Source organism: Meyerozyma guilliermondii, genomic scaffold, assembly GCF_000149425.1.
Source record: "Meyerozyma guilliermondii ATCC 6260 scaffold_5 genomic scaffold, whole genome shotgun sequence".
Lineage (NCBI taxonomy): Eukaryota > Fungi > Ascomycota > Pichiomycetes > Serinales > Debaryomycetaceae > Meyerozyma > Meyerozyma guilliermondii.
In genome coordinates this window covers 156,160-178,712 of record NW_001809796.1, presented here as the reverse complement: position 1 = coordinate 178,712, position 22,553 = coordinate 156,160, and the positions used below count along the sequence as shown (strand labels likewise).

The 22,553-nt window shown below is 44.5% G+C and overlaps 12 protein-coding genes across 12 annotated transcripts; 3 read left to right on the top strand and 9 right to left on the bottom strand. All coding sequences in view use genetic code 12, as the record gives it.

The window, feature by feature from the left end:
* Nucleotides 1–37: 37 nt before the first annotated feature.
* On the top strand, nt 38–1,372 carry PGUG_04044 (uncharacterized protein; the record flags this gene model as incomplete). Its single annotated transcript, XM_001483265.1, has 1 exon — nt 38–1,372. The coding sequence occupies one exon, from the start codon at nt 38–40 to the stop codon at nt 1,370–1,372; it is 1,335 nt and encodes a 444-aa protein (XP_001483315.2).
* A 182-nt stretch (nt 1,373–1,554) lies between these two features.
* On the bottom strand, nt 1,555–2,916 carry YTM1 (Ytm1p; the record flags this gene model as incomplete). The annotated part of the gene is made up of 1 exon (XM_001483264.1): nt 1,555–2,916. One exon carries the CDS (start codon nt 2,914–2,916, stop codon nt 1,555–1,557), a length of 1,362 nt encoding a protein of 453 aa, XP_001483314.2.
* A 173-nt stretch (nt 2,917–3,089) lies between these two features.
* On the bottom strand, nt 3,090–3,365 carry PGUG_04042 (uncharacterized protein; the record flags this gene model as incomplete). Its single annotated transcript, XM_001483263.1, has 1 exon — nt 3,090–3,365. One exon carries the CDS (start codon nt 3,363–3,365, stop codon nt 3,090–3,092), a length of 276 nt encoding a protein of 91 aa, XP_001483313.2.
* A 262-nt stretch (nt 3,366–3,627) lies between these two features.
* GUA1 (GMP synthase (glutamine-hydrolyzing)) lies at nt 3,628–5,217 on the top strand (the record flags this gene model as incomplete). Its single annotated transcript, XM_001483262.1, has 1 exon — nt 3,628–5,217. One exon carries the CDS (start codon nt 3,628–3,630, stop codon nt 5,215–5,217), a length of 1,590 nt encoding a protein of 529 aa, XP_001483312.2.
* A 78-nt stretch (nt 5,218–5,295) lies between these two features.
* Nucleotides 5,296–5,703, bottom strand: PPT2 (holo-[acyl-carrier-protein] synthase; the record flags this gene model as incomplete). Its single annotated transcript, XM_001483261.1, has 1 exon — nt 5,296–5,703. One exon carries the CDS (start codon nt 5,701–5,703, stop codon nt 5,296–5,298), a length of 408 nt encoding a protein of 135 aa, XP_001483311.1.
* A 96-nt stretch (nt 5,704–5,799) lies between these two features.
* On the top strand, nt 5,800–6,786 carry PGUG_04039 (uncharacterized protein; the record flags this gene model as incomplete). Its single annotated transcript, XM_001483260.1, has 1 exon — nt 5,800–6,786. One exon carries the CDS (start codon nt 5,800–5,802, stop codon nt 6,784–6,786), a length of 987 nt encoding a protein of 328 aa, XP_001483310.2.
* A 119-nt stretch (nt 6,787–6,905) lies between these two features.
* On the bottom strand, nt 6,906–8,177 carry ERG12 (mevalonate kinase; the record flags this gene model as incomplete). The annotated part of the gene is made up of 1 exon (XM_001483259.1): nt 6,906–8,177. One exon carries the CDS (start codon nt 8,175–8,177, stop codon nt 6,906–6,908), a length of 1,272 nt encoding a protein of 423 aa, XP_001483309.2.
* A 290-nt stretch (nt 8,178–8,467) lies between these two features.
* NUP188 (Nup188p) lies at nt 8,468–13,345 on the bottom strand (the record flags this gene model as incomplete). The annotated part of the gene is made up of 1 exon (XM_001483258.1): nt 8,468–13,345. The coding sequence occupies one exon, from the start codon at nt 13,343–13,345 to the stop codon at nt 8,468–8,470; it is 4,878 nt and encodes a 1,625-aa protein (XP_001483308.2).
* A 499-nt stretch (nt 13,346–13,844) lies between these two features.
* PGUG_04036 (inorganic diphosphatase) lies at nt 13,845–14,855 on the bottom strand (the record flags this gene model as incomplete). Its single annotated transcript, XM_001483257.1, has 1 exon — nt 13,845–14,855. The coding sequence occupies one exon, from the start codon at nt 14,853–14,855 to the stop codon at nt 13,845–13,847; it is 1,011 nt and encodes a 336-aa protein (XP_001483307.2).
* Nucleotides 14,856–15,148: 293 nt separating this feature from the next.
* Nucleotides 15,149–17,728, bottom strand: PGUG_04035 (uncharacterized protein; the record flags this gene model as incomplete). The annotated part of the gene is made up of 1 exon (XM_001483256.1): nt 15,149–17,728. One exon carries the CDS (start codon nt 17,726–17,728, stop codon nt 15,149–15,151), a length of 2,580 nt encoding a protein of 859 aa, XP_001483306.2.
* A 799-nt stretch (nt 17,729–18,527) lies between these two features.
* Nucleotides 18,528–20,711, bottom strand: PGUG_04034 (uncharacterized protein; the record flags this gene model as incomplete). Its single annotated transcript, XM_001483255.1, has 1 exon — nt 18,528–20,711. One exon carries the CDS (start codon nt 20,709–20,711, stop codon nt 18,528–18,530), a length of 2,184 nt encoding a protein of 727 aa, XP_001483305.2.
* Nucleotides 20,712–21,108: 397 nt separating this feature from the next.
* PGUG_04033 (uncharacterized protein) lies at nt 21,109–22,335 on the bottom strand (the record flags this gene model as incomplete). The annotated part of the gene is made up of 1 exon (XM_001483254.1): nt 21,109–22,335. The coding sequence occupies one exon, from the start codon at nt 22,333–22,335 to the stop codon at nt 21,109–21,111; it is 1,227 nt and encodes a 408-aa protein (XP_001483304.2).
* Between the last annotated feature and the right edge of the window lie 218 nt (nt 22,336–22,553).

Below are 22,553 nucleotides of genomic sequence, written 5' to 3'. Positions count from 1 at the left end.
CGTATTTTAATGCGGCAATGGGGGTCGTGCGAACCGTATGCCTCCCGATATCTACGCCGCTTGTGCCGCCGCCTGCATTGCAGCTGTCCTTGTGTATTTACCTGTACTTCCCGCAGTCAAACTTGCAGCGGTATTCGTTGCTGCCAACGTGTTCTCTCGTACCGCCATGTTTCAAAACTGGGTGCGTAGAGCTGCCGGGGCCCTCGATACCACCGTGGCCGCCGCGAGAAACGAACGACTCGTTCGAAATATTGTACCTGGAACCAAATCCGAGGGTAATGATTCCCGGTTCATGCAGCTTCGAGATGCGGGTCGCTTAGAAGTGTTAACTGCAATTCGCCTGCTTGAAGCATATGCAGCCAATTGTAAACGCACCAGTGCTCGGCGTCACCGACTTTTCAAAATGATGTCATGGCGGCAACAGAAGCTATGCACAGAAGTCGGATATCTTGACAAGTTGGCCGAGATGGACCGCCGAGTTGGCGATAATCAAAAGTTTCTATCGGCAATTGCAAAACATGCAATTGATCATTATGGCATTAAGTATCGTGATTTTGATCTTTTACGAAATCATGAAGACGAGGCAAAGAATTCATCTTCGAACTATCGTGTTATAGAAGCACTTACGCATTTTTCTCGGGATTGGGATGCAGATGCACAAGAAATCGAGCCACTCTTAAATTATATAAAACTGCATTTGTCGCAATTTGTTCGTGAAAATGAACTCCGTGATACTTGTATAATAGTGCCTGGTTCGGGCCTTGGACGCATAGCGCATGAGATTGCATCATCTGCGCCGTATGCGGCAGTTCATGCAGTGGAGTTTAGTGGTCTTATGCATATTTGCAACCAATTCATGTACTCGCAGGAAGGTGCATATGTCACCTACCCTTATGTGCATAATTGTTCCAATTTTACTTCCATGGCCAACCAGTTTCGTACTTCAAAGATTACGACTCACAAAAAGCCAGAAAGCCTTCATTTGCATCAGGAAGACTTTCGCTACTTTAAACCAAACTCGTATAAAAACGTGGTTGTGGTAACGGCATTTTTCATGGACACGGCAGAAAACTTGATTGACTATATGGATACTATCAATGAGTTGACTCGCGGCCAGAATGGGGTCAAAAATGGCTACTGGATCAATGTGGGTCCTCTCAAGTACGGAACAGCTGCTCGGGTGGAACTCAATGCCGAAGAATTTGCCCATTTACGAAAAAGAATGGGCTGGCAAGATATTGATAATCGTATTAGTTTGGATGAAAACCAATTGGTTGGGTATACTACTGACAAAGAAAGCTTGTGGCAGGGGTACTATGGGCTTGCGATGTGGGCGAGCAAAAGGAAGTTGAGTGAAAAGGAAGTTGAGTGAAAATAGACAAATTTACGAATTGAAATAGGCTGCAAAATTATGCTGCAAAATTGTGAAAATAGCTGCAAATAAAAAAAAGCTGCAATGCTACATTTGCCAAATAAAATCTGCATTTTTATGCTGATAATAGCTGCTTCTTATGCTTCTTAATTATTCTTCTACTCTTCGTTTTCCTTCATTCTCTAGTTGGCTTCGCGATAGATGTCAATCTTCTTATCTTCTCCACCACTCACAATGCCAATTGGGTCCCACGACACCCCGAAAACCTTACCGCCTTTGCCTAGCGTGTACATAGCCTTGTCTGCTCTCACATCCCAAACTTTCACGGTTCCATCGTGAGAAGCTGATGCAAACATATGGTCTTTGTCTGGGCAAGCTGCCATGGATACTACAAAGTTTGTATGTCCAACTAGCTTCCTTGATACCTGTTCTGTGCTGGAGCTTGCTCTAGGGTCGTGGAGGTTGATATGGCGAGCAGAAGACCCACTTGCAACCAAATGCAAATTGGGAAGTTGGAGAATGGAAAGAAGTGAGAACCCGGTGGATCTGGTGTCGACGCACCGAGACGTTACCAAGTCCCAAGTTTTGATGGTATGGTCCTGGGATGCTGAGTATATCACCAGCTTGTCATTGACATCGAAACATACTCCTGTGACTGGCTGGCCATGGCCGTCCATCATAGCCAAAGGTGCGCGGCGCTTGATGGTGGAATCTTGAAGGGCCAACTTTTTCCTTTTTTTCGACATTGTGGAACCAGTGGGCTCGGAAACCGTCACTGCGGACATGTCGCTGGCATTCGTAGACCAAACTCCAACAACACTGTCGTTTCCAGCACTAATAATCTTGTTCGATTTATAGTCCACTGCCAAGTCCACCACCGGACCTTTGTGACCTTCTAAAATAGCTGTAGTTTTACCATCCTCGGCGCCCTCCTCCACGCCTGCTAGTTTGGTCTTCCACAACCTCAAGCTGTGGTCATTTCCAGCAGAAACAATTCTTGTTGGTGAGATCCATCTCACACTTTTTACCGGTCCCAGATGACCAATGTACTGACTTTCCACCTCGCCAGACATATTGTATGTTCTGACCACTCCGTCGTACGATCCTGACAAAATCTTGGACTCCTGGAGCTTCATATTGGACGCTAACACAGCTCCATGCCCTGGGTTGATGGTGTCGATGGAAGATATCCAATCCTCATTTGTAAAAGATGCCAAAAAACTTGGGGGTAAAACTGCTCGCGTGTACTGGAGATCAATGACCGTCTCGGTAGATAACCCTTGTTTCGTAAGGTAGTCTTGAAGAGAAGTTCGAAGCAACACTCCATCCACAAGAAAATCGAATGGAATCGCCTTTTTTGTTTCGCCATCATTGAGCAAGTGATTCACAATCTCAGAAAGCCCATACCTCTTGAGCGATACAGGAACAAATATAGGATTCTCCGACACCTTCAAATCATCTTCTTCATTGGTAAAAAACCGAACCTTGACTTGGTCTGTCATGGTTAAGTGAAAAATTTCGCACGTGCAGAATGCGATGAGCATCGCGGAAAGTAGGCTACAATTGAATTGTGGTTGGCGACGATATTAATTAGAATACAGATTCATACTGGTATAGCCTCTATTACTATTACTTATACTAGTAGCTTTTGTGGCCCTTATTGGTAATTTCTCTTTTTTGGGCTTTTTGATCGTTGTGCTTATCTGCAGTACGTCCATCACCAAAACCCTAGTGTAACTTTTACACGACTACGATGGATCGGCCACTTGAATGCCGAATCAATTCCCTTCTGGAGAGTGCTGGCTCGACGGGCGTGGCGTAACCGGCGAGTAAACCATGCTTGCTTGATAATAGTGGAATGTGTGGTGTTTGGGTGTGGGATAAAGGCACCAGGATCATGAACTGAGCCACGCAAGAGAAGATCTAATAAAGCTCTTTGAAAGCGTTTCCAGCGTCGCAGAAGCGTGAGTCTTGGCTGGGGAAGGGATCGCATAGCAGAAAGGAAAAAGAACAAAAAGAAGCAGGTACTTTACAGGTGAGGAAATCTCAACAACTCAGCAGAAATTCGTGTTTGTGTTTTTGTGTTTGTGGCTTTAATGCGCACAAACAAGTCAATCCACTTCACTTCTGTTGTACTGTGCTTGGAGTTGATTCATTTGCAGCCGTGACTCGCGCGGGCGTATCTGCAGGACATCGAAAAATCTCATCGCTGCGAACTTTAACTTTTTGACCATCTGCCTCTAATCAGCCCCCAAATGACTGCCGCCGAAGACGTCCCAATTGAAGTTTCCAAGCTGTTCGACACCATCTTGGTGTTGGACTTTGGCTCCCAGTACTCCCATCTCATAACCAGAAGACTCAGAGAGTTCAATGTCTACGCAGAGATGCTTCCTTGTACGCAAAAAATCGCCGATTTGACCTGGAAACCAAAGGGTGTGATCCTCTCTGGAGGTCCCTACTCCGTGTACGAGGATGGTTCTCCCCACGTTGATCATGACGTGTTCAAATTGAATGTTCCTATTCTTGGAATCTGTTATGGAATGCAGGAGATTGCCTGGATCAACGGAAAGGGAGTTGCCAGAGGAGACAAACGTGAGTACGGACCAGCCACACTCAACGTCAAGGATAAGCTGTGTGCCTTGTTTGCTGATGTGGACCATTCACAGGTGTGGATGTCTCACGGAGACAAACTTCATGCTCTTCCCACCGGCTTCAACATCGTCGCTACTTCCGACAATTCTCCCTACGCCGCCGTTGCCAACGAGGACGAGTCGATCTACGGTATCCAGTTCCACCCGGAGGTCACCCACACCACCCAGGGCCGTACGATCTTGAAGAATTTTGCCGTCAACATCTGTAAGGCTTCGACCAACTGGACCATGGAGAACTTTATCGACACAGAAATTGCTAGAATTCAGAAGTTGGTAGGTCCTACTGCCGAGGTTATCGGAGCAGTTTCTGGCGGTGTGGACTCCACTGTAGGTGCCAAAATCATGAAGGAAGCCATTGGCGACCGTTTCCATGCCATCTACGTCGACAACGGAGTCATGAGAAAAAACGAAACCGAGGAGGTTTACAAGACTTTGACAGAAGGTCTCGGTATCAACTTGACCGTGGTGGATGCTAGCGACTTGTTTTTGGGCAGATTGAAAGGTATCACTGACCCAGAAAAGAAACGGAAAATCATTGGTAACACCTTCATCCATGTCTTTGAAGAAGAAGCCGCCAAGATCAAGCCTGCTCACGGCCAGGAAATCGAATACTTGTTGCAAGGAACATTGTACCCCGATGTCATCGAATCCATTTCTTTCAAGGGTCCTTCGCAGACCATCAAGACCCACCACAACGTCGGTGGTTTGTTAGACGTAATGAAGCTCAAACTTATTGAACCTTTGCGTGAGTTGTTCAAAGACGAAGTTCGTCATTTGGGTGAACTTTTAGGAGTTCCCCACGATCTTGTGTGGAGACATCCGTTCCCAGGACCCGGTTTGGCTATCAGAGTTTTGGGTGAAGTGACTCCAGCTCAAGTCAAAATTGCTCGTGAAGCCGATGCCATTTTCATTGCCGAAATCAAGGCTGCTGGCTTGTACAAGCAGATTTCGCAAGCTTTCGCCGCGTTGTTGCCCGTCAAGTCTGTTGGTGTCATGGGAGACCAAAGAACCTATGAGCAAGTGATTGCATTGAGAGCCATTGAAACTGTCGATTTTATGACCGCAGACTGGTTTGTGTTCGAAGCCGCTTTCTTGAAGCGTGTGGCCTCGCGGATTGTCAACGAGGTCGATGGCGTCGCCAGAGTCACCTACGATATCACTTCCAAGCCTCCAGCTACCGTTGAATGGGAATAAGCTAAACGGCTGCAAAGTAGTAATAGATTACGTATATAATTGTTTTAATATCAAGAGCATTCTTTCATTTTCTGTATATCAAGTGCATTCTTTCATTTGCCGTATCACACTGGCTATCAATGTTCCTCCATCATGAGACACACTAACAAGAAATTGTTGATTTTTGTCAAAAACGTCGCTTCCCACAATTGGCTGTCCTCGACTACCATACACCCTATACCAGCGGTTAAACTGAAACTTTTTTTGATCAGCGTCATCAATGCTCTTATAGATGGCCTCTTTAATGGCCCATGTACCTGCCAAATACACCACACTTTTCTCAAACCGACCGGCTGCTCTTAGTGCTTCGAAATGTGGAGCCTCATGCACTTCGTGCATGATGCGTCGTGTCAAACGTTTGACGTATGCATCCGACGGGTTTTTACCGACAAGTCGTTGAAACCGCTCTATTCGTACTATATCAACCCCATGGCCTAAAACTCTCATAAACTTTCAACTTGTTAGCGTTCAGCCGTGTTGCGTGTTGCGTGGTGTCTGGGTTCCAAACGGCAAAAATCGAGATCTTGTCGTTTACCTAAATTTATGGCTTCTTCTGTATCTGGGCCTGTTCCTTTGCCGGCCTCCCGCTATGACTTGAGCACATATTTGGGCCGTGTGCGCCATTGCGCCGAGATTTCAGATCCCACCATGTTGTTGAATACCACCAAAGACATCGAAACAGCAAAAATGAAAGTTTGGGACTACAAAAACGGTGTGATACCCAAAATGACCGAAGAATTATGGAAAGCCAAGAAAGTTTTGGACTCTTCTGTACATCCCGATACAGGAGAGACGGTGGTTTTACCCTTTAGAATGAGCTCTTGTGTACTTTCCAACTTGGTAGTTACAGCCGGTATGCTCACACCAGGCTTGGGAACCGCAGGAACACTTTTTTGGCAGATTGCAAACCAGTCGCTCAATGTGGCTATCAATACAGCTAATTCAAACAAGAGTCATCCGCTCACCACGAAGCAAATCGCTACCAATTATACTTGGGCCGTGGGTGCTTCATGTTCTGTTGCTCTTGGACTCAATGCTCTCGTTCCTAAATTGAAAAATATTTCTCCTCTGACAAAGACAGTTTTGACCAGATTGGTTCCATTTGCAGCCGTGGCTTCGGCGGGTATTCTCAATGTCTTTTTGATGAGAAGCGAGGAGATTAGAAAGGGAATATCTGTATTTGACGCTGATGGAAAAGATAGAGGAAATTCTAAAATTGCAGCATGGTATGCTGTCGGCGAGACTGCAGCTAGCAGAGTTATTAACTCAACTCCGATCATGGTAGTTCCACCATTGATCCTTGTCAGATTGCAAAAACTGAAATTTCTCAGAGGAAAGCCAAAATCTTTCGAAGTTTTGACTAACATTGGTTTGATCTTTGTAACGTCTTTAGCCGTACTTCCTTTTGCGTTGGCGGTTTTTCCACAAAGACAAGCATTGGCGGTGCTGAGTTTGGAACCTAAATTTCAAGGGTTGAAGGATAAGAACGGAAACGAGGTGACACAGTTGGAGTTCAACAGAGGTATTTAATTCTCAAATAGTTACAAGATTAAATAGTTGTATATAGTACATTCAATCTACTCTGCTCTGAATCAATGAACTGAATGAACTGGTATAGTAAATTTTTAGAAATTATTCCACCTTCTGCTTCACCAGTACTTCCATCCGTCGATTTCCAATGCATTTTTGATATCTTCTCTACGCGAAAAGTTGACAAAGCGTTCAACAGAAAAGACTTCGGGATCACTATCATTGTCGCAAAAGAGTGCCCCAACTCCCTTTCCACCTAAAGTGGCCTCAAATGTCTCAAAGCCTTCCTGAGTAAACTCATTTTCAACTTTTTCAAGTACTTCATGAGAGACTTCGTCGTTCAACAAGGTAATTGCACAGCCACCACCGCCTGCCCCAGTGAGTTTGGTGGCTCCTATGCGATTTGTATCGCCAATCATTTTGATCTTTTCCAAAGCAGGATGCGACACTCCAAGTGCAACAAGAAGACCATGGTTGATATTTACTAGTTGACGAAGACTTTCCCTGTCTTCTGCTGCAAACGATGGATGTGACATAATGTGGTATGCGTCCGTGGCCAAATGGCTGACAGCGTCGAGAATCGAACCGGCAGTTTTAGGGTGTCTTGTATTCACTTTGGCGACTCCACCCACAAGCTCTGCGGTACTTCTGGGTACTTTGGTATTGGTGAGTAGCAATTTGAGAGGAGGAAAGTTGCGCATTGCAGTTCGAACCGAGGGCATATCGGGAGCCAGCATTCTTTGGTACATCACAGCTCCGCCATGGGTCGCTACAGCGTTGTCGATTCCACTGGGGTTTCCATGAAAGCATTTCTCTCCCATAAGCGACCAGCTATCAATGAACTCTGCGTCTGGGTTCTCAGACGAGACTCTTTGTTTTTCCGAATATTGTGGAGATCGTATATGGCCGCCCAAAAGCGCCAATGTGGAAGTCAAGCACACAGCTGCGCTCGCTGAGGATCCAAGTCCTGCTCCAATGGGCAACGTGGAACGAATACAAAAGCTTCTGCTGGCTACCAGGGGATCACACAAGTGCAAATATAAATAAAGAAAACATAGACATGTCGTATAGTGGGCTGTGGATTCAATGTCACCCAAAAATTCACCGATCAAATTAATGACTTCAGGGTTCAATTCGTCTGTGGGAACCGGTTTCCCATTCTTCCGCTCGATGTGAGCCTGGGCATTTTCCCACGGTAATTCGCTGAGTTTCCACGAATGTGAAAGTTGAATATCAGGAAATTCAAGGCGGAGCGAATCGTCGTTTGTTTCCGTGGCGAGCAAGTAAGCTCTCAAACTGAGTGCTGCTGCCAATGCTGGTTTTCCATACACGGCCGCGTGCTCTCCAAAAAGAATGACTTTGCCAGGGGCACTTATGTAGAATGGAGCCATGACGAGTGGTGATAAAAATTCGCGAAATGAATTCGCAGCCAACTCGGTACAGGACCAAAAAATGTATACGACGTGAGATATGATATACCATTAGTTGGTATGATTGGAATGACTTGATGATTGCTATGAAACGAATTTGAATTGCTCTTCACTTCCAACAAATCGTAGAAAACTTAAAACTTTTTTGACAATTTCTACCGTAAATACATTTATGTCTTTTGCATTCATCTCTAGTATCTCTTCAGTCCACACTGTTCATCTCTTTAGTACGTCTCTTCAGTTCACACATCCTACGCCATCATATCCTTGAGGTCTCTGATCTCCTCGATCAACTCACCCACAAATGCACTCATCGCTCTTCCATCGTCATCCTGTTCCCATACTCTCAGCTCTTCTTGCGAGCTAGGTGCGACTCTCGATGAGAGAAATTTAGGATGCTTGAGCAAGTTATTCAAGCACTCCGCAAATTCCTCGCGATTCTCTTCGGTATCCAATCCAGGGAGCACCGACACAGCAGTATCCAGGAACGCACTAAGAATCTTGTAAAGTAATAGGATTTGACTCGTTTCTGACACCAAAGCCGTCGTGATTTGGATGCTGGAGGCATCTCGCGACCAGCTTTCGATACACGTTCCAATTTGCTTCCTGAAGAACTTGAGGTCGTAACATACTGCTGGCAAAACCAGAGGTCCCAACTTTTGCAATGTAACAAGAAGAATTGGGAGAATTCCATTTGTCCAGATTCGATGGTAATGAGGAGCACTAACGATAGAAATTCCACCCTCAATGATAGGCGTCGATATCAAGCTTTCTATCAAAACCAACAAGAGTCCACTGTCCACGAAATTGCGTGCAAGCACATCCATGGACATCAAATCTTGAATAAACATTAAACTGAGTTGGGCAAATATGTGTTCTCCATCAACAGTGATGCTGTGAGCAAATGAGTACAAATTGAGCAACGACCGGATTGTTCCGTTGGACTCAACGGCGGACGAGAATTCGTATTTCAAGCTTTCAGATGCTTTCATCTTCATGAACACTTTCGTAATGGACAAGATCAATTGCAAATTGTCCAACTGAGAGTCCATGGTTTCAGTTTGATCGGCAGTCTTCGTTTTCGAGCGGTAGACGTCGTTCTGAACCAGAATCAAAATCAAGTTTGTTCCGCGAGCAACAACGAGCTCAAAGATGCTTTTGAACAAGTTAAAGTGTTCGGTTATCAAGTTTGTGTTACCTTGAATAGTGGTCAAACAGCAGAACAACATCCGCAATAATGGAGCATGCAACCTCAGTTTCTGGTTCTCTGTCAACCAATGAGTTAGGTTGGTTGTTCCTGTACTGAAAAGGGTCATAATAGTCTTGATTATCTCAAAGACATACCGATGGTCGGTGTCCTTAATTGCTCCACTATTGAAGTGGTTGTAAAGAATGAAGAAAGCAAGCTGAATTCTTTCATAGTAAACATCTTCAAACGTAGATGCTGGTACATCTTCAGCAGCATTTGCTTTGAGCAATTGCAACACCAAGCCAAATACCTTGGAATCTATTGGGCTGGACTGCTGCACATAAGACGAAATCATGGCTCCGTATGCTTTCGAAAGAGCAATTTGAGCCTGAACGTATTGTATGTTCATGCTTGCATCGAGTATTTGCTGTCTAAGTTGTTCTCCTTGTTGGTTTCTGGGGATCAACTTGTCAAGTAGGACAAAATTGTAGACGGTCGATGGTCCAAATCTGTTTCTTTTGATTAATGCCGATGAAAAGTCGTCTAATTTTAAATTAGGCAATAAGTTTTCAAAGCTTTCTCGCAACTTGGAATGGAGCAAAGAGTCGTAGTTCCTTATGGTAAGCACATTGGCAATGTTATCAATGAAAGATTGAGAAGTTATGGCCTTGATAATAGCACTTTTGCATGCCTCGCTATTAGACGAAAATAGAAACGACGAAAGTATTTGTACAATTTTGGAGCACAATTTGAGGCGATAGCATCGAGTAATTGCTGCATCATCTGAGTCTGTAGTTTCATTTCCGAGTGCGTATTCCTGTGCAACTTGAAGAAGCTCATTGACAAACTTCAAGTCATTTTCCAGCTCTCTCACTGCCGACCACGAACTAAAGACTAGTGTCACGGCATCCACCAAATGCAAACTTACAGCCATTGGGTAGTATCTTATGTCTTCCACCTTCTTTTTCAACACACGAATAAGTGAAACGTCTTCTTTCATTTCTGGGCTTCCTTTAGGATCCCCAAAAACATTGCGACCACTAAGAAGTACTGCTAGTCCCTCTTGACGTCCACCCATGACAGCGCAAATGAAATCGTACAAGGATATCTTTATCGCATGGTCGTCAAGCAGGTTTTCGAGATCCGATATGAGGGAAGCACGAAGAGATTTCGAGTGTTCACGACCCAAGTGAGATAGCATTGAGAGCCTCGATCCAGCGTCCTGAGTTCCTGAATTCAGACCGTTTGCTAAGGCGGTGAGAGTATTCAAAATGTCATTTCCAAGACACTCGTAAGAGGCATACGCACTCACAAGATCTGGCAATCTTTGAAACATGGCGATCTCGAAGGGACTGACTGGCAAACGTAACGAAGTCCGTATGGAAATCACAAGCTGTGCAAACGATAACGAGCACTGGATCCAATTCAAGTACCAGAACGACAGGCAATCCAAAAGTTCATATTGAGTTAAACCATCAGAAAGCGACTCGATCATGGAAATGATTGGGTAGAATGAACGGGCAGAGCCATATGCTTGGTTTGTGAAAGTTGAAAGGAGTGTTTCTGCAGCTGGAACCAAAGTAGCAATCAAAACGTTGTCTTTGGCTGTCTTTCCATGGTGGTGAATACCGTAGACAGAAGCTAAAATACCTCTGAAAGCGTCCAATAATATGACTCCGGTCTCCATCTTCTGCTGAAAGCTTCTAAAGTTACACTGAGCGTAACTTTCCATGACTGCAATCAAATGGCTCACCAATTTTTTGAGAACTGCTTCCTTAACTTTGGAAGGAACAGCATTGTCCAACGTCAAACAGTCGTACACTAACGCATCCGTCAACTTTGCAAGGGCAATGGTAAGCCTAAAGTCACCATTGACCATTTCGATGGACCCAAAAATAACCGTTGCAAAACCCTCTCGTGTGCCATCAAATAATAAGGCAGACTTTGAGAAAGCAGGCCATATGCGATACGAGAATATGGGTACCAATTGTGTGAGCAAGTTAAGGATTGACTCTATCATCCGAATGTTTCTGCTGTGTAAACTTTGCTCAAATAACCTGAAAATCACCTCAAGAACGTCCGAATCGTCTGTGTATGCTGACATAGACGTGAGCGCATGCTTGCTGTCTTCTACTGAAACTTCACCAACGACTTTTGTAAGCATACTCATAATATCCACAATCGTGTCCACCTTCTCTCGGTCGGTAAAATCAAAGTTCTTCGATAAGTTTTGAAGAACACGGCCCAAAAATGACCAACCATTGAACTTGTACAAGAACGTAGCAAGCACCTCGTCTTCATTTGCAGCAGGTATAACCTTGGCTTTTGTTTCAAGTCCCATTAGTAAAGATAACTTCTTGTTCTGTTCAAATGGAGGAAATATATCAACCGTCTGAGATAACTTTACAAGTTCAGTGTTCTCGTCGTCAATCTCAGTAAGCATTTCAAATTCATCCCTCTTGAACAAGGACATGTAAGATTTAAGCTCATTGAATTCGTTGAATGCAAAAGTGCCACTAACACCCGCAAGGTTTATATATGGAGACAACAGTAACGGAAACTTTGCGCGAGTTATTATGAGTGCTTGTTGGACGGATGGGTCCTCGAAAAACTTTTGGATCATGCCTCTTGGAGCACTTTTCAATACTTCTTGAATACATTTTGAGACTTCAGGTGTCATAGAAACGAGTGGAATAGCAGCAATAAGAACATTCGAAAGGATGGCAGCGAATATGTTATCGAAACGTAAGATTTCTGCTGTGGTGCTAATCTGTTGGTATACGCCTTCACATCTGGCCTGGAGAGTGTGAAGAGAAGGTACAATCTCCGAAGAGAATATGTTGGTTAAAGCATTTTCTGAATTGGTGCTGCTGGTTTCTTCAAGGTAAATCTGCTTTTTGTATAGTATTATCGACCAGTAGAAGATGATAATTGTATTGTGGTTGGATGAGGCGGATATTATGGTGTTAATCTCTTGGAATTTGGACGGTTCGAGATGGTTTGGTTGGGATGCATCGAAGACTGAATTTGTATCAATAAGATCAAGAAGAACTACCGATATGGCGGTTGAAATCGATTCTATTACCATGAAAGACTCAGACTCACGAATGGACGAGGCAAGAATGCTCATAAAGTTGGTCGAGCGCATGAGTTTGAACCATGAAATGGCCAAATTGTTGTCTATGCTTCCATTTTGAGTTACCAACTCCACCACTACTTTAAGCGATACTATGAGAGTAGCAACCGACTCCGAGTAGATGATGTTATTGATATCGTTTTCTGAGCTAGGTCCTTTTTCTTGAATTGTGTCGATGAGAGAACCAATGGTGGATATCATAGACGAGCAATAATTTGTCGAAAGATACAAATCCCGACCAAGATTTTGAACCGCAGAAGAAACAGAAGGGTTCGATTTGTTATTGAGCAACTCGATGACCACATGAAGCACCGTACGTCTTTCCCGAAGAATTCTGGACACATAGAGCTGGAGTCGTTGTTGCTGTTTGTGGCTCACGCTATCGTCTGGGAGTTTGGATTTCACCTTTTCGGTGTCGGAGTGGGCTTCAGGCATCCTATTACTGGTCTGAACGATAATTCTCAATGCTTCTTTGGCGTCAACCAGAAGCAATCGTGCCAATGATTCGGCGTCGTCCATATTTTTTTCTGAGGCTCCTGAGTACAAAACCTCTCTAAGTGAGAACTCTTTCTGTTTCTTGTTGAGAATTTGCTTTGTTTCAACAGCAAATGGTGAACTACTCTTGAGAATGGCAGAATTCAAAAGAAGAAACTCGTCCACGGCATCAAGTACATATTGAGATTGGCCAGCTCGGAGCAAGGAAAGCACTCCGTCGAACGTCCATAGTTGAATAGGCTGGATTGGCTTGAGGGAAACCACCAGTTTGGGGTTGGAGGTGGTTCGTGGGACTGCCGTGGGTGCCATACGAGATGAGTTGTTTACTGGAAAATGCGAAAATGAGAAGAGAAGTTCAGTGAGAAGATTGAGATTGAGTGAGAATAAGTGAGATTAAGTGAGATTAAGTGAGATTAAGTGAGAATGAAATGAGAAGTGTGGGAGAGAAAAAGCATGGGAGAGAGAAAACTGAAGAAGAACAGACATAACAGTAGAGAGAAAGAAATGGTTAATGAGGTATGAAAATAAGTCTTTAGGTATATGTTGGGTACTATGTATAGGAAAGCGTAGAAGTCAGTAGCGACTTCCAATGGTGGTATAGAGCTCAATTGAATTGAGGAAGCTGGTCGAGTTCTATTGCTTTCTATATTGAACTCAATCTCTGGTTTCAAACTTTTTCTCCATTCAAACAGCTTCTGCTCACAGTCTGTTCTTCTGTATAGAGTCTGTTCTGCCCTCTTTGTCTGTTCAGGGTCTAGTCTTTCCTCTTTGTCTTCAGTTCAGAGTATGTTCCTCTTCCTTTTCTTCTTCAGCTCCTCGGAAAAAAGTGGCTCTTGCTGATTTCGGGCGGAATCGCTGTGTCGGGCATCGCAGGACTTATAAGCTCTTCTTGAGAAAACTCCGGTGCGTACTCTGGAGTCTCTTTCTGTGTGGTGTTGCGGAGCGATATCTCATCTCCTTTGCTTTTTACTTCACCTCCTATCAACTTTTCCCATGCAGAATGACATTCACCCACAACTTCGAGTGCCTCTTCGGCCAGAAGATACCGTCCATTGAATGCAAATTTGTTGTGTGGTTTTTTGTCGGCCAACTTGTAGTCTCTAAACCACTGTCTGGTTCCCTCCAAGAGTCCAGGACACACTGATTCGACGTCTTCTATGGAATTGAGCTGAGGTGCCAATTCGTCTTCAACATCAATGACAATGACTTTCCAGTCCAACTCTCCGTCGTCAATAAGTGCCAAACAGCCCAAAATTTTCACTCTTTTGACAGTACCAATCTCAAGAACATTCGATCCGATCTCGCAAACGTCCAATGGATCGTTGTCGCCGTATAATCCAGTATCTTTATGCTTGGTTGTGTTGTCTTCCCATGTCTGCGGAAAAGCACCATAATTGTGAATATAGCCATGATAAGGAAACAAGTTGCGGACAAATCGAACCACGTTATTCTTCACGTCTTGCACTATGGGATTCCCATCCAACTCCGTGCTGATTTCAAACTTGGCATTGGACCATCGAGGCACCTCCACCACCATATTGGCAGTTTTCTTAGAGGCATCGAATCCTAGCGGAACGTCATGAAAGTACGAGAGTATTTTTCCAGTATCATCAGCAGCGTATTTGCGATACGTAGCACTGTATTTGCTCCCAACATCGACACTAACAATTGTCGGTTCTCCAAACTGCGATGCCCTTGAATCTGTCGCAACACATCTGTGTGGTTTTATGGAAAGATGCTGGTGAAGGAGCTGAAGTCTTGAGTTTCCACTCATGTTCAAAAACGAGCGAAATGTGTTGAAACGCAACAGCCGTACCATGATTCCTCGGCTCTACCCCGCTGCTCGTGATTCTGCGATGAGTGTGGGCCGAGGTGCGAAATAGCGAGAAAAATAGGACTAGCGAGACACAGCGGGAAATAGCGAGAAATAGCGAGAGAGCGCGAGAAAATAGCGAGAGGGCAGCGAGAATAGCAAGACATCGAGAGAGAATAGCAAAAGGTAATGAGAGGGTAGTCCGTGATCAGTAGCAATGGAATAGCAAATAGCAATTAGTAGCAATGAGTAGCAATAGTAGCAATTAGTAGCAATTAATGATTAGCCCATTATTGTGGCTAAAATGGTGGCTTTCCCAAATAGATAATCTTTCCTTTGTCGCTAAAGCCGGCGTTTTCATCGGTAACGTCAACCACCTTGGAAAGCTCCTCCACTTGCACCCTAGATAAGCCCATAGGGTCTCTAGGAATCCACAATGTTGGTTTTTGCGCCGTGACACTAGGCATGTCGTATGCATGTTTGTTTGGAGCTATTTCAGCTTCAACATTGTAGGTGGCAGGTAATAACAGTTTGGCCAGTCTGTAGTTCATGTAGATGTCAGGACGGAAGAAACGAATCAAAAAGTTGTGTTTGGCTGTACTCTTGAAGTCTCTGTCTGCTATAAGAGGAACGATGGAATGTTCATTCGCATCAGCAAAGACATCTTCTCCAGCGAGTCCATCTTTAACTTCGAGGTGTTTTTCTTCTTCTCTTTGAAGTTCCTTGTGGAGCTGGTGGTGACGTTTTCTCTTGCTTAACACCTTTTCTTGGTACTCACTCGTACCTTTGAATGAAGCAGTGTTGGAAACACCATCTAATGGCCTCATACAATCGAGTGGAACCACATGAATCAAGTGGTCGAATGCTTGATTGAGGTTAATATGGGCAAAGACAGTCATTCCAATGCCAATGGCTTGCAACACAATGGGGCCCCAACCTTTACCAACCGCAAATATACCAAGCATACAAACTTGTCCCAAGTATATACCGGTGAAAGTCTGGAACAACGCCCGTGGGTAGTGGAGTCCATAAGTCTCTGGAGCCTCGATATTGACGTAAGACAAGTTATAAGCGAATGCAATGTAGACCAACAAAAACGCAACTGTAGCAAAAGCCAAAATCAACGGCGAAATAACTGAGTATGCAAACACAATACAGGCAATATTGGTGTAGACTGGGAAGGTGGTTCCCCATCCAGGAGCTCCCAAACCTTCAAATCTGCCCCACTTTTTCCGTACGGTAGAGTCCATTATGGCACCCAAGATGTAGTACAAGAACAATCCAACAACTTGAAACAAAGAAGCACTGCTAATGGACAAGCCTTGCAAAATAACGTAGGAAATGTAGAAATTTGAAGCCTTTGGTAAATTGTTCGCCAACAACGACATGGCAGACAGCGGCTTGTCTATAATTTGCGTAACGACGGATGTAGCAGACGATGCAATGGTGATGACCAAGAACGAGTTGATGATTAAAAAGCCAAAGTAAGCGCTTTGAGTGAACAATTCAATTTGCTGGAGTGATACGGCTCCGGCAACCTTAGCCATGTGACGAATGAAAATCGGTAGTAATGCCATCAAGATAGCTAACATGATAGTGGGCAAAAGACCAGTCACCAAGCCTAGAAGCTGGTCTGGCAAGTTCAAGATCCAACGTAACCATGGCAACTTGTTTGTCAAATAAGTAATGTTGGAAATCACACCCACAAAAGCCACAGGAATAGCCCAAAAGATCACAAGTGCCGTAATAAAACCAATTGATGTGAATCTTCTAAATATCTGTTCCCACCAGTACATTCTCATGTTGGGCCAGTAGATCTCCGCCGGTTCAACATTAGTGGTAGCAGGGCTCATTCTCAAAGGATTGTGGTAGGTGGCTGATTGGTACGCCAACTGAGCGGTATACTGGTCTTCAAACTCGACGAAAATGGAATTTTTGACTTTCGATGAACGGTAGTCTTTCTGTAACTCTTTGACCTTGGCATCAATTTTGGGGATTTCCTCAAGACAATAGTTGATTGTATCGACTTTCTTTGAAAAAAAGCCTCCCGCCTTGTGTCTTGGTCTCTTCTTTTCGGGAACGTAGGAGTTTATGTCTGTGCCCTCAATGGGAGTTCCTTTCTTGTCGGCTTTCAATTTGGCTTTCATAGCCGTCTTCAAGAGTTTGTTCTCGGCAGCCTCGAGCTTCATACACAATGCTTCTCTTCTTCTCACAGAGCTCTCCAATTTTCTGGAGGTTCTCGCAACATAGATTCTCTTCACGCCGTTGAAAAGCTTGTAAAACTGCTTTTCGTCAAGCAATGGGTTTGGAACACTTTGAAACAAAACTGTTCTTGCCGACACCTTGGAAGCGTTTTTAGGACTGGAAATCGCCGCTGAACGCAACGAGTTGAAAAAGAAGAGCTCTCTGTAAATAACAAACACAATTCCACCGTAGAATGCCCATCCTACGAAAACATGAGCATAGTACCTACCTTTGTGTTTTACGTTGGAAATCGAAAGCTGATCAAACCCTTCGTGCCCCGCACCATTAGCAGCATTAATGGGCAACAAAACCATGTACATCAACATGCCAAAAATGAAACACGAAGCAAGTACCAACAAGTACCTCAAGAAAAGGTATCCATCGAGTCCACAGTGCTGAATTATGAAAGTATGAGGTTTGGTCAAAAGAATATAGATCCATCTAAAGGGATCCACTGGGAGTGGTTCAGGTCTTTTATCTTCGGGAACAAGATCATAGGAACTTTTGGGAGAGTATATTCTTTTGAATTTGAGCCTCAAAAGAAGAAAGCAAGTAACAAACACTCCGAAAAAAATAAGGTTAGCCACAAGCGTGGTGATCACCGCCGATGTCGATGTCTGAGTTGTACTGGCCATTATAACAAATTTCTCGCTAAAAAATCGGGAATTTAAACTTTAGCAAGGCAAAATATGCCAGATCGCAAATAAAGCTCAATGGAGAAAAAACCACTAGAAACCAATCCTGGATGCAAAGGATTGCTTTATTAGTAATCCCTGTTATCCCTAGCGAAAAATCGGGAACTTGGTCGTAAGTTGCGCTTTGAAGAAAGGAACAAAAAAATGTTCCGGCGCTGTTTTGATTATCTCGGACTGCAGATAAGGCGCATTTGAACGGCTGTGTCATGGAAACAATGCAATGATTTGAGAGATGAAAAGGTACTAGAATCGAGTCAAAAGCTGACAATTACCTTATATAAAGCGACAGCATACATATCCAAAATCTGGCAGAATTTCGTCCATCTTGGGGTGAAATAAAGCAATATCCTTCCATCATCTCCTTCCTGCATATCTCCCGTTTGTCCGTTCACCTGCTGAGCCGCTCCTGCCCCTGCAGATTTGACGTATTCGCATTGATGCCGAGGAATACATTCAAGAGAGTTACATTTTAAAGATGTTCATTCATTATTTGTATTCATTGCTTTGCGTTGATCTAGAACATGCATAAAGGGGTTCAAGAACTTTGCGATGCGACTGGCTACCATTCAGATTTTCATGGCCTCAGATCAAAGATCTTGAATCATCATATCGGAATCTTTCTTGGTCATTGGCCATAACGTAATTTCGTCTTTGTCTTGAGTAATCGTATCATTTATAGCTTCGTCTCGTAGGTCCTTGAACTCTGTCATTTATCAAATAATCGTATCAAATGTACCGATTATTGGTATGGGTTCATATCGTACACGCCATCTTGAAACTGAACATTGGTAAGACCACCCACCGGGGCAGATGCAAGCTTATTGTTATCTGGTACTGGGGTTCGCTTTCCTCTGCCTCTAATTCCCTTATTGGAATTTTTGTACAAATCTTTGAAATAATTAAGAAGGTCCCTTTCTTCTTGAGGAAGCTTTTCAATCGAGGCACCGCTTAATTCTGCGACTTTTTTCGTTAGCATGTTTAGTGTTTCGAGGTGGAATCGATTCTGGTGGGATTTCAAGTTGCCTAGTTGAGTGAAAGATTTACCACAATCATCCAATTTGCACTGAAATGGTTTAAGTTTTTCATGGGTCAACTTGTGCATTTCCAAATTACCTTTTCTGGAAAAGGATCTTTTGCATATATCGCAAACAAATGGCTTCTCACCAGTGTGTAGTCTCAAATGTGTCCGCAAGTTTCCTCCCTGAGTGAATCTCTTGTGACAATAAGTGCACTCATACGGCTTGTATCCAATGTGGGACCGAACGTGGACCTCTAAATGGGTAGATTGGGTGAAGGTTTTATGACAGTATGGACATTCTTGTGCCTTGGTTTTCTTTTTCCCTTTTCCAGAGTGGTCGTCTTCGTCGTGAAGCTCATCTTTTGCACCCTGATGACGATCTAAACCGCCTACTAGCGAAACCGGTTCAGGTACAACAGAGTCTGCTCCTTCGCCAGGCACGAGAATACTGCCGTCAGGAGCACGGCGGATCTCCTTGGTATTGCCTTTATCTCTAGCTTGAAGTACAAGCATCAACTGGTCGACCTTAGTGGCTCCCAATAATGGATGGCCGTCTTCTGATTTGACCAATTGTTGAGCCGGAATCTCCTTCTGGTCCCCTGGCTTTTTGTCCATGAGAACGTTATCTGTCTGGTAGGGATACGGCTGGAATCGCCTGTAATCTTCAAGATCTAAGCCTATAGGTTGTTGGTTCTGAAAGCCCTGACCGGATATGTTTGCGGGCACATTTTGAGGTGGTTGCTGCTGACGGCGCATGTGGGCATTGGGAACTATGTTTTGGTTGGGAAACTGGTTGACGGTTTGGTTGTACACCTGGTTTGAATATTGAGGCTGAAGGTTTCGTAGCTGAGTAGTCTGTGGTTGAGGTCCATTTCTCATGGTAAACTGAGGAGAACTTCCTGGCGATTGGGGCTCGTCCTTATAGATCGATTTGGCGGATCCTGAGGAAACCGGTGAGATCAGATCGGGAGCTACGTTGTCTGACACATCGTCGTGTTTCACCTTGCGGTTGGAGAAAATGTCTTCTTTGAGGTTGGCAGCTCCTCCTTGTGGTTTAGGACGAACCTGCAGTTGGTCTGGCGTTTGTTCCAAGAGTTTTAAGATCGAGTCACGGCGCTCCGCGTTTGTCATGTTGGTAAAATCGATGCTTCCGTTATTTATTCCAGCCAAAATTCCGCTGAGACTGCCACTGGAAATGGGCAAACCCGCAATAGACCCGCCTGGGACATTTAGGCTCTCCCAGAGAGACATGTCGAAAGAAGGTTTGGAGCTGCGCCGTTCGTTCTGCTGATTCTGCTGGCTCTGTTGACCAGTCTGCTGTGGTGGCTGCTGTCTCCAATCAAAATCAGGCCCGCCCGCGGAGCCTCTTTCGCTAGATCGTTCGCTGGGTATTTGGATCATCGAACTGAATATACTATTGTTTCTTGGCTGGTACAGCACACTCTCGTCGTTTCGGGAGAGCCCGAGCGGCGGAGGAAGAAAAACACTGTCGCTACGTGGTCGAACATTCTCCGGTTGTGGGTACATCACCAGGTCCCTGTGGTTCATATAATAGCTGGGCTGATCTCGAACTCCTGCTTCACCAGAAACAGCACCTCCCAACTGGTCGGAACCAGCCGACATGGGGCCCAGACCACTAGCTCCGGAAGCACTTGCTGCGCCGTTGGTTTGGTAGTTGTTGAGGAGCGAAACTATGGAGTCTTGACGGCCTGGGTTGAACAAGAAGTTGGTGGGATTCAGGCTCTGTCGACGACCACCAGTTTCACTTGGCGGCTTTTTATCGCGCTCCAACGGTGTATCGGGCTCAGTACGTGGTTTTTCTGGTTCCTGGCTGGATTTGGGGCGGTTCTTCACATTCTTAGATCTCATAGGACGCCGATGTCCACTCATACTTTGTTTGTTCATCGGTATTCCGTTGGATAAAGATGAACGGTTTGCGAGATTTTACAACTTGTTGTAGCAGCGGCTCCTAAATGCTATAGCACCGGTTTCTAAATTGTGGGCTTCCAAATGTAGAAAAACCTCTACTGTAGGATCCCAAAATGGTGCTCAGAACGACTTGGTTTTATGGACTCCACAATTCAATTATGGTCCCAGTAGCCGTCCTGAAGGCTCTGCGCGTGATGTGGACGATTTTTGCGGCGACTCTACCGTGCAAGTACGCCAATTGGTGTTGTTTGGCTAGAGTCACTTGTTATCGCTGGGGTCTCAAGCAATTGGAAATGAGGGGTCTGGGTGTACTGTATATACGCCTATGTAACACATCCATGCGCCCATTCTCTTCACGACGTCGTACTTGCGGTCAAGTAGTAAGGCCCGCGATCTGGTCCGACATCTGGTGCAAGCACTGGAGAAACCTGGCTTGGGCATCGGGCGTTTCTGCACGTAGGTAACTTGAGGGTCGTAAACTTCCCTGAATATCGTAGAGTTTTTCGTGAATTTCGTCCATGAATTCACCAGTAATTCGGATATAATTTGCGATTTTCACAGACATTTCAGGGAGTGATTGGTAGTCGCAAATGAGAAGTGAGAGCATGACGTTTTTGAGGGTGTTTCGAACCTCAATGTCGCTGATGGAATCGATAACGTCAAGATTGAGCTTTTTGTAGTGCTTACGAAACTCGGGCGGAACCAGGTCTATGGTTATGGGCTTTATGTTGGTTGGCATGGAGTGCTTGAGTTCCAGCATGTCTATTTGTGAACTCGTGATGTCGACGCTTTGCTGATTCTGAAGTTCGAATTCCAATTCGTTGACATGCAATGTCAAGTCCACATTTCTGGCCTGGAGCTGGTGGTTTTCTGCCTGTAATCGCGCAAGCTCTATACGAAGACGCTCGGCTTCATCACGTTCGTTTGTATGGGGTTCTTCATTTAGAGGAGTTTCCGGATTAGGGTTGATGGGACTGGGACTGGTGACATTGGGGTACCCAAAGGAATCGGACGGGCCAAACGCCGACGGTCCAAATGACTCTTTCGTGTACTCGTGTGAGTTTGGAGGCGTGGTTACTGGTGAATCGGGCACCGAAACGTCAAATTTGCGTCCGGGCAGCTCTCCCAGCAGATGATGAGCCAGTCCACCTTCATTGTTTTCAACACGAATTGGCGTTGACAGTGCACCCACACGTTCCTTAAAGGTGTGTTGTCGCTTCAGTTCCTGTTTTCTTATCATTGCTTCCATTTCTGCTTTGAAACCGTTGAGTTCCTGCCTCAAAAGTGGTTTCAAACGAGCTTCAAGGTCGTTATTTGGGTCATTTTTGGTTCCAGAAAGCCGGCTCAAATGGTCTAGTTTATTGTACGCGTCGCCATCTTCCTGTTTCCTTGCCAAGGGAGTCGAATGGGAAGATATTTGAGCAGTTTGGATCCGATTTCGAATTTTTGTTTTATCAGAATTGTCAAAATCTCCAGCTAAACGCATCAAAGCAGTAGTGTCAGAAGCCTTGGACATAGGTGAGAATGATTGCAAGTCGGTAGTGTCGTCTCGGGACAAATAGTAGTAGGATTCTGACATCTGTCGTGACAGAATGCTCATTGTTGATGTTTTGGTTAGTGAGTAGATTTGATTTTGGCGTTTCTGCTTATGTAAGTGGAAATGGTACCGGGGACAAGTGGAGAGGAATATGGGTTAGTTATTCAATTGTCAAGTTGGTTGTTTGTTTTTCTGTTTGTGATTTGAGTGTTGTTGTGCGAATTGAGTACAAATGAGTGAAAAAATCAAAAAATCAATGCACACAAATACAAATTGGAACA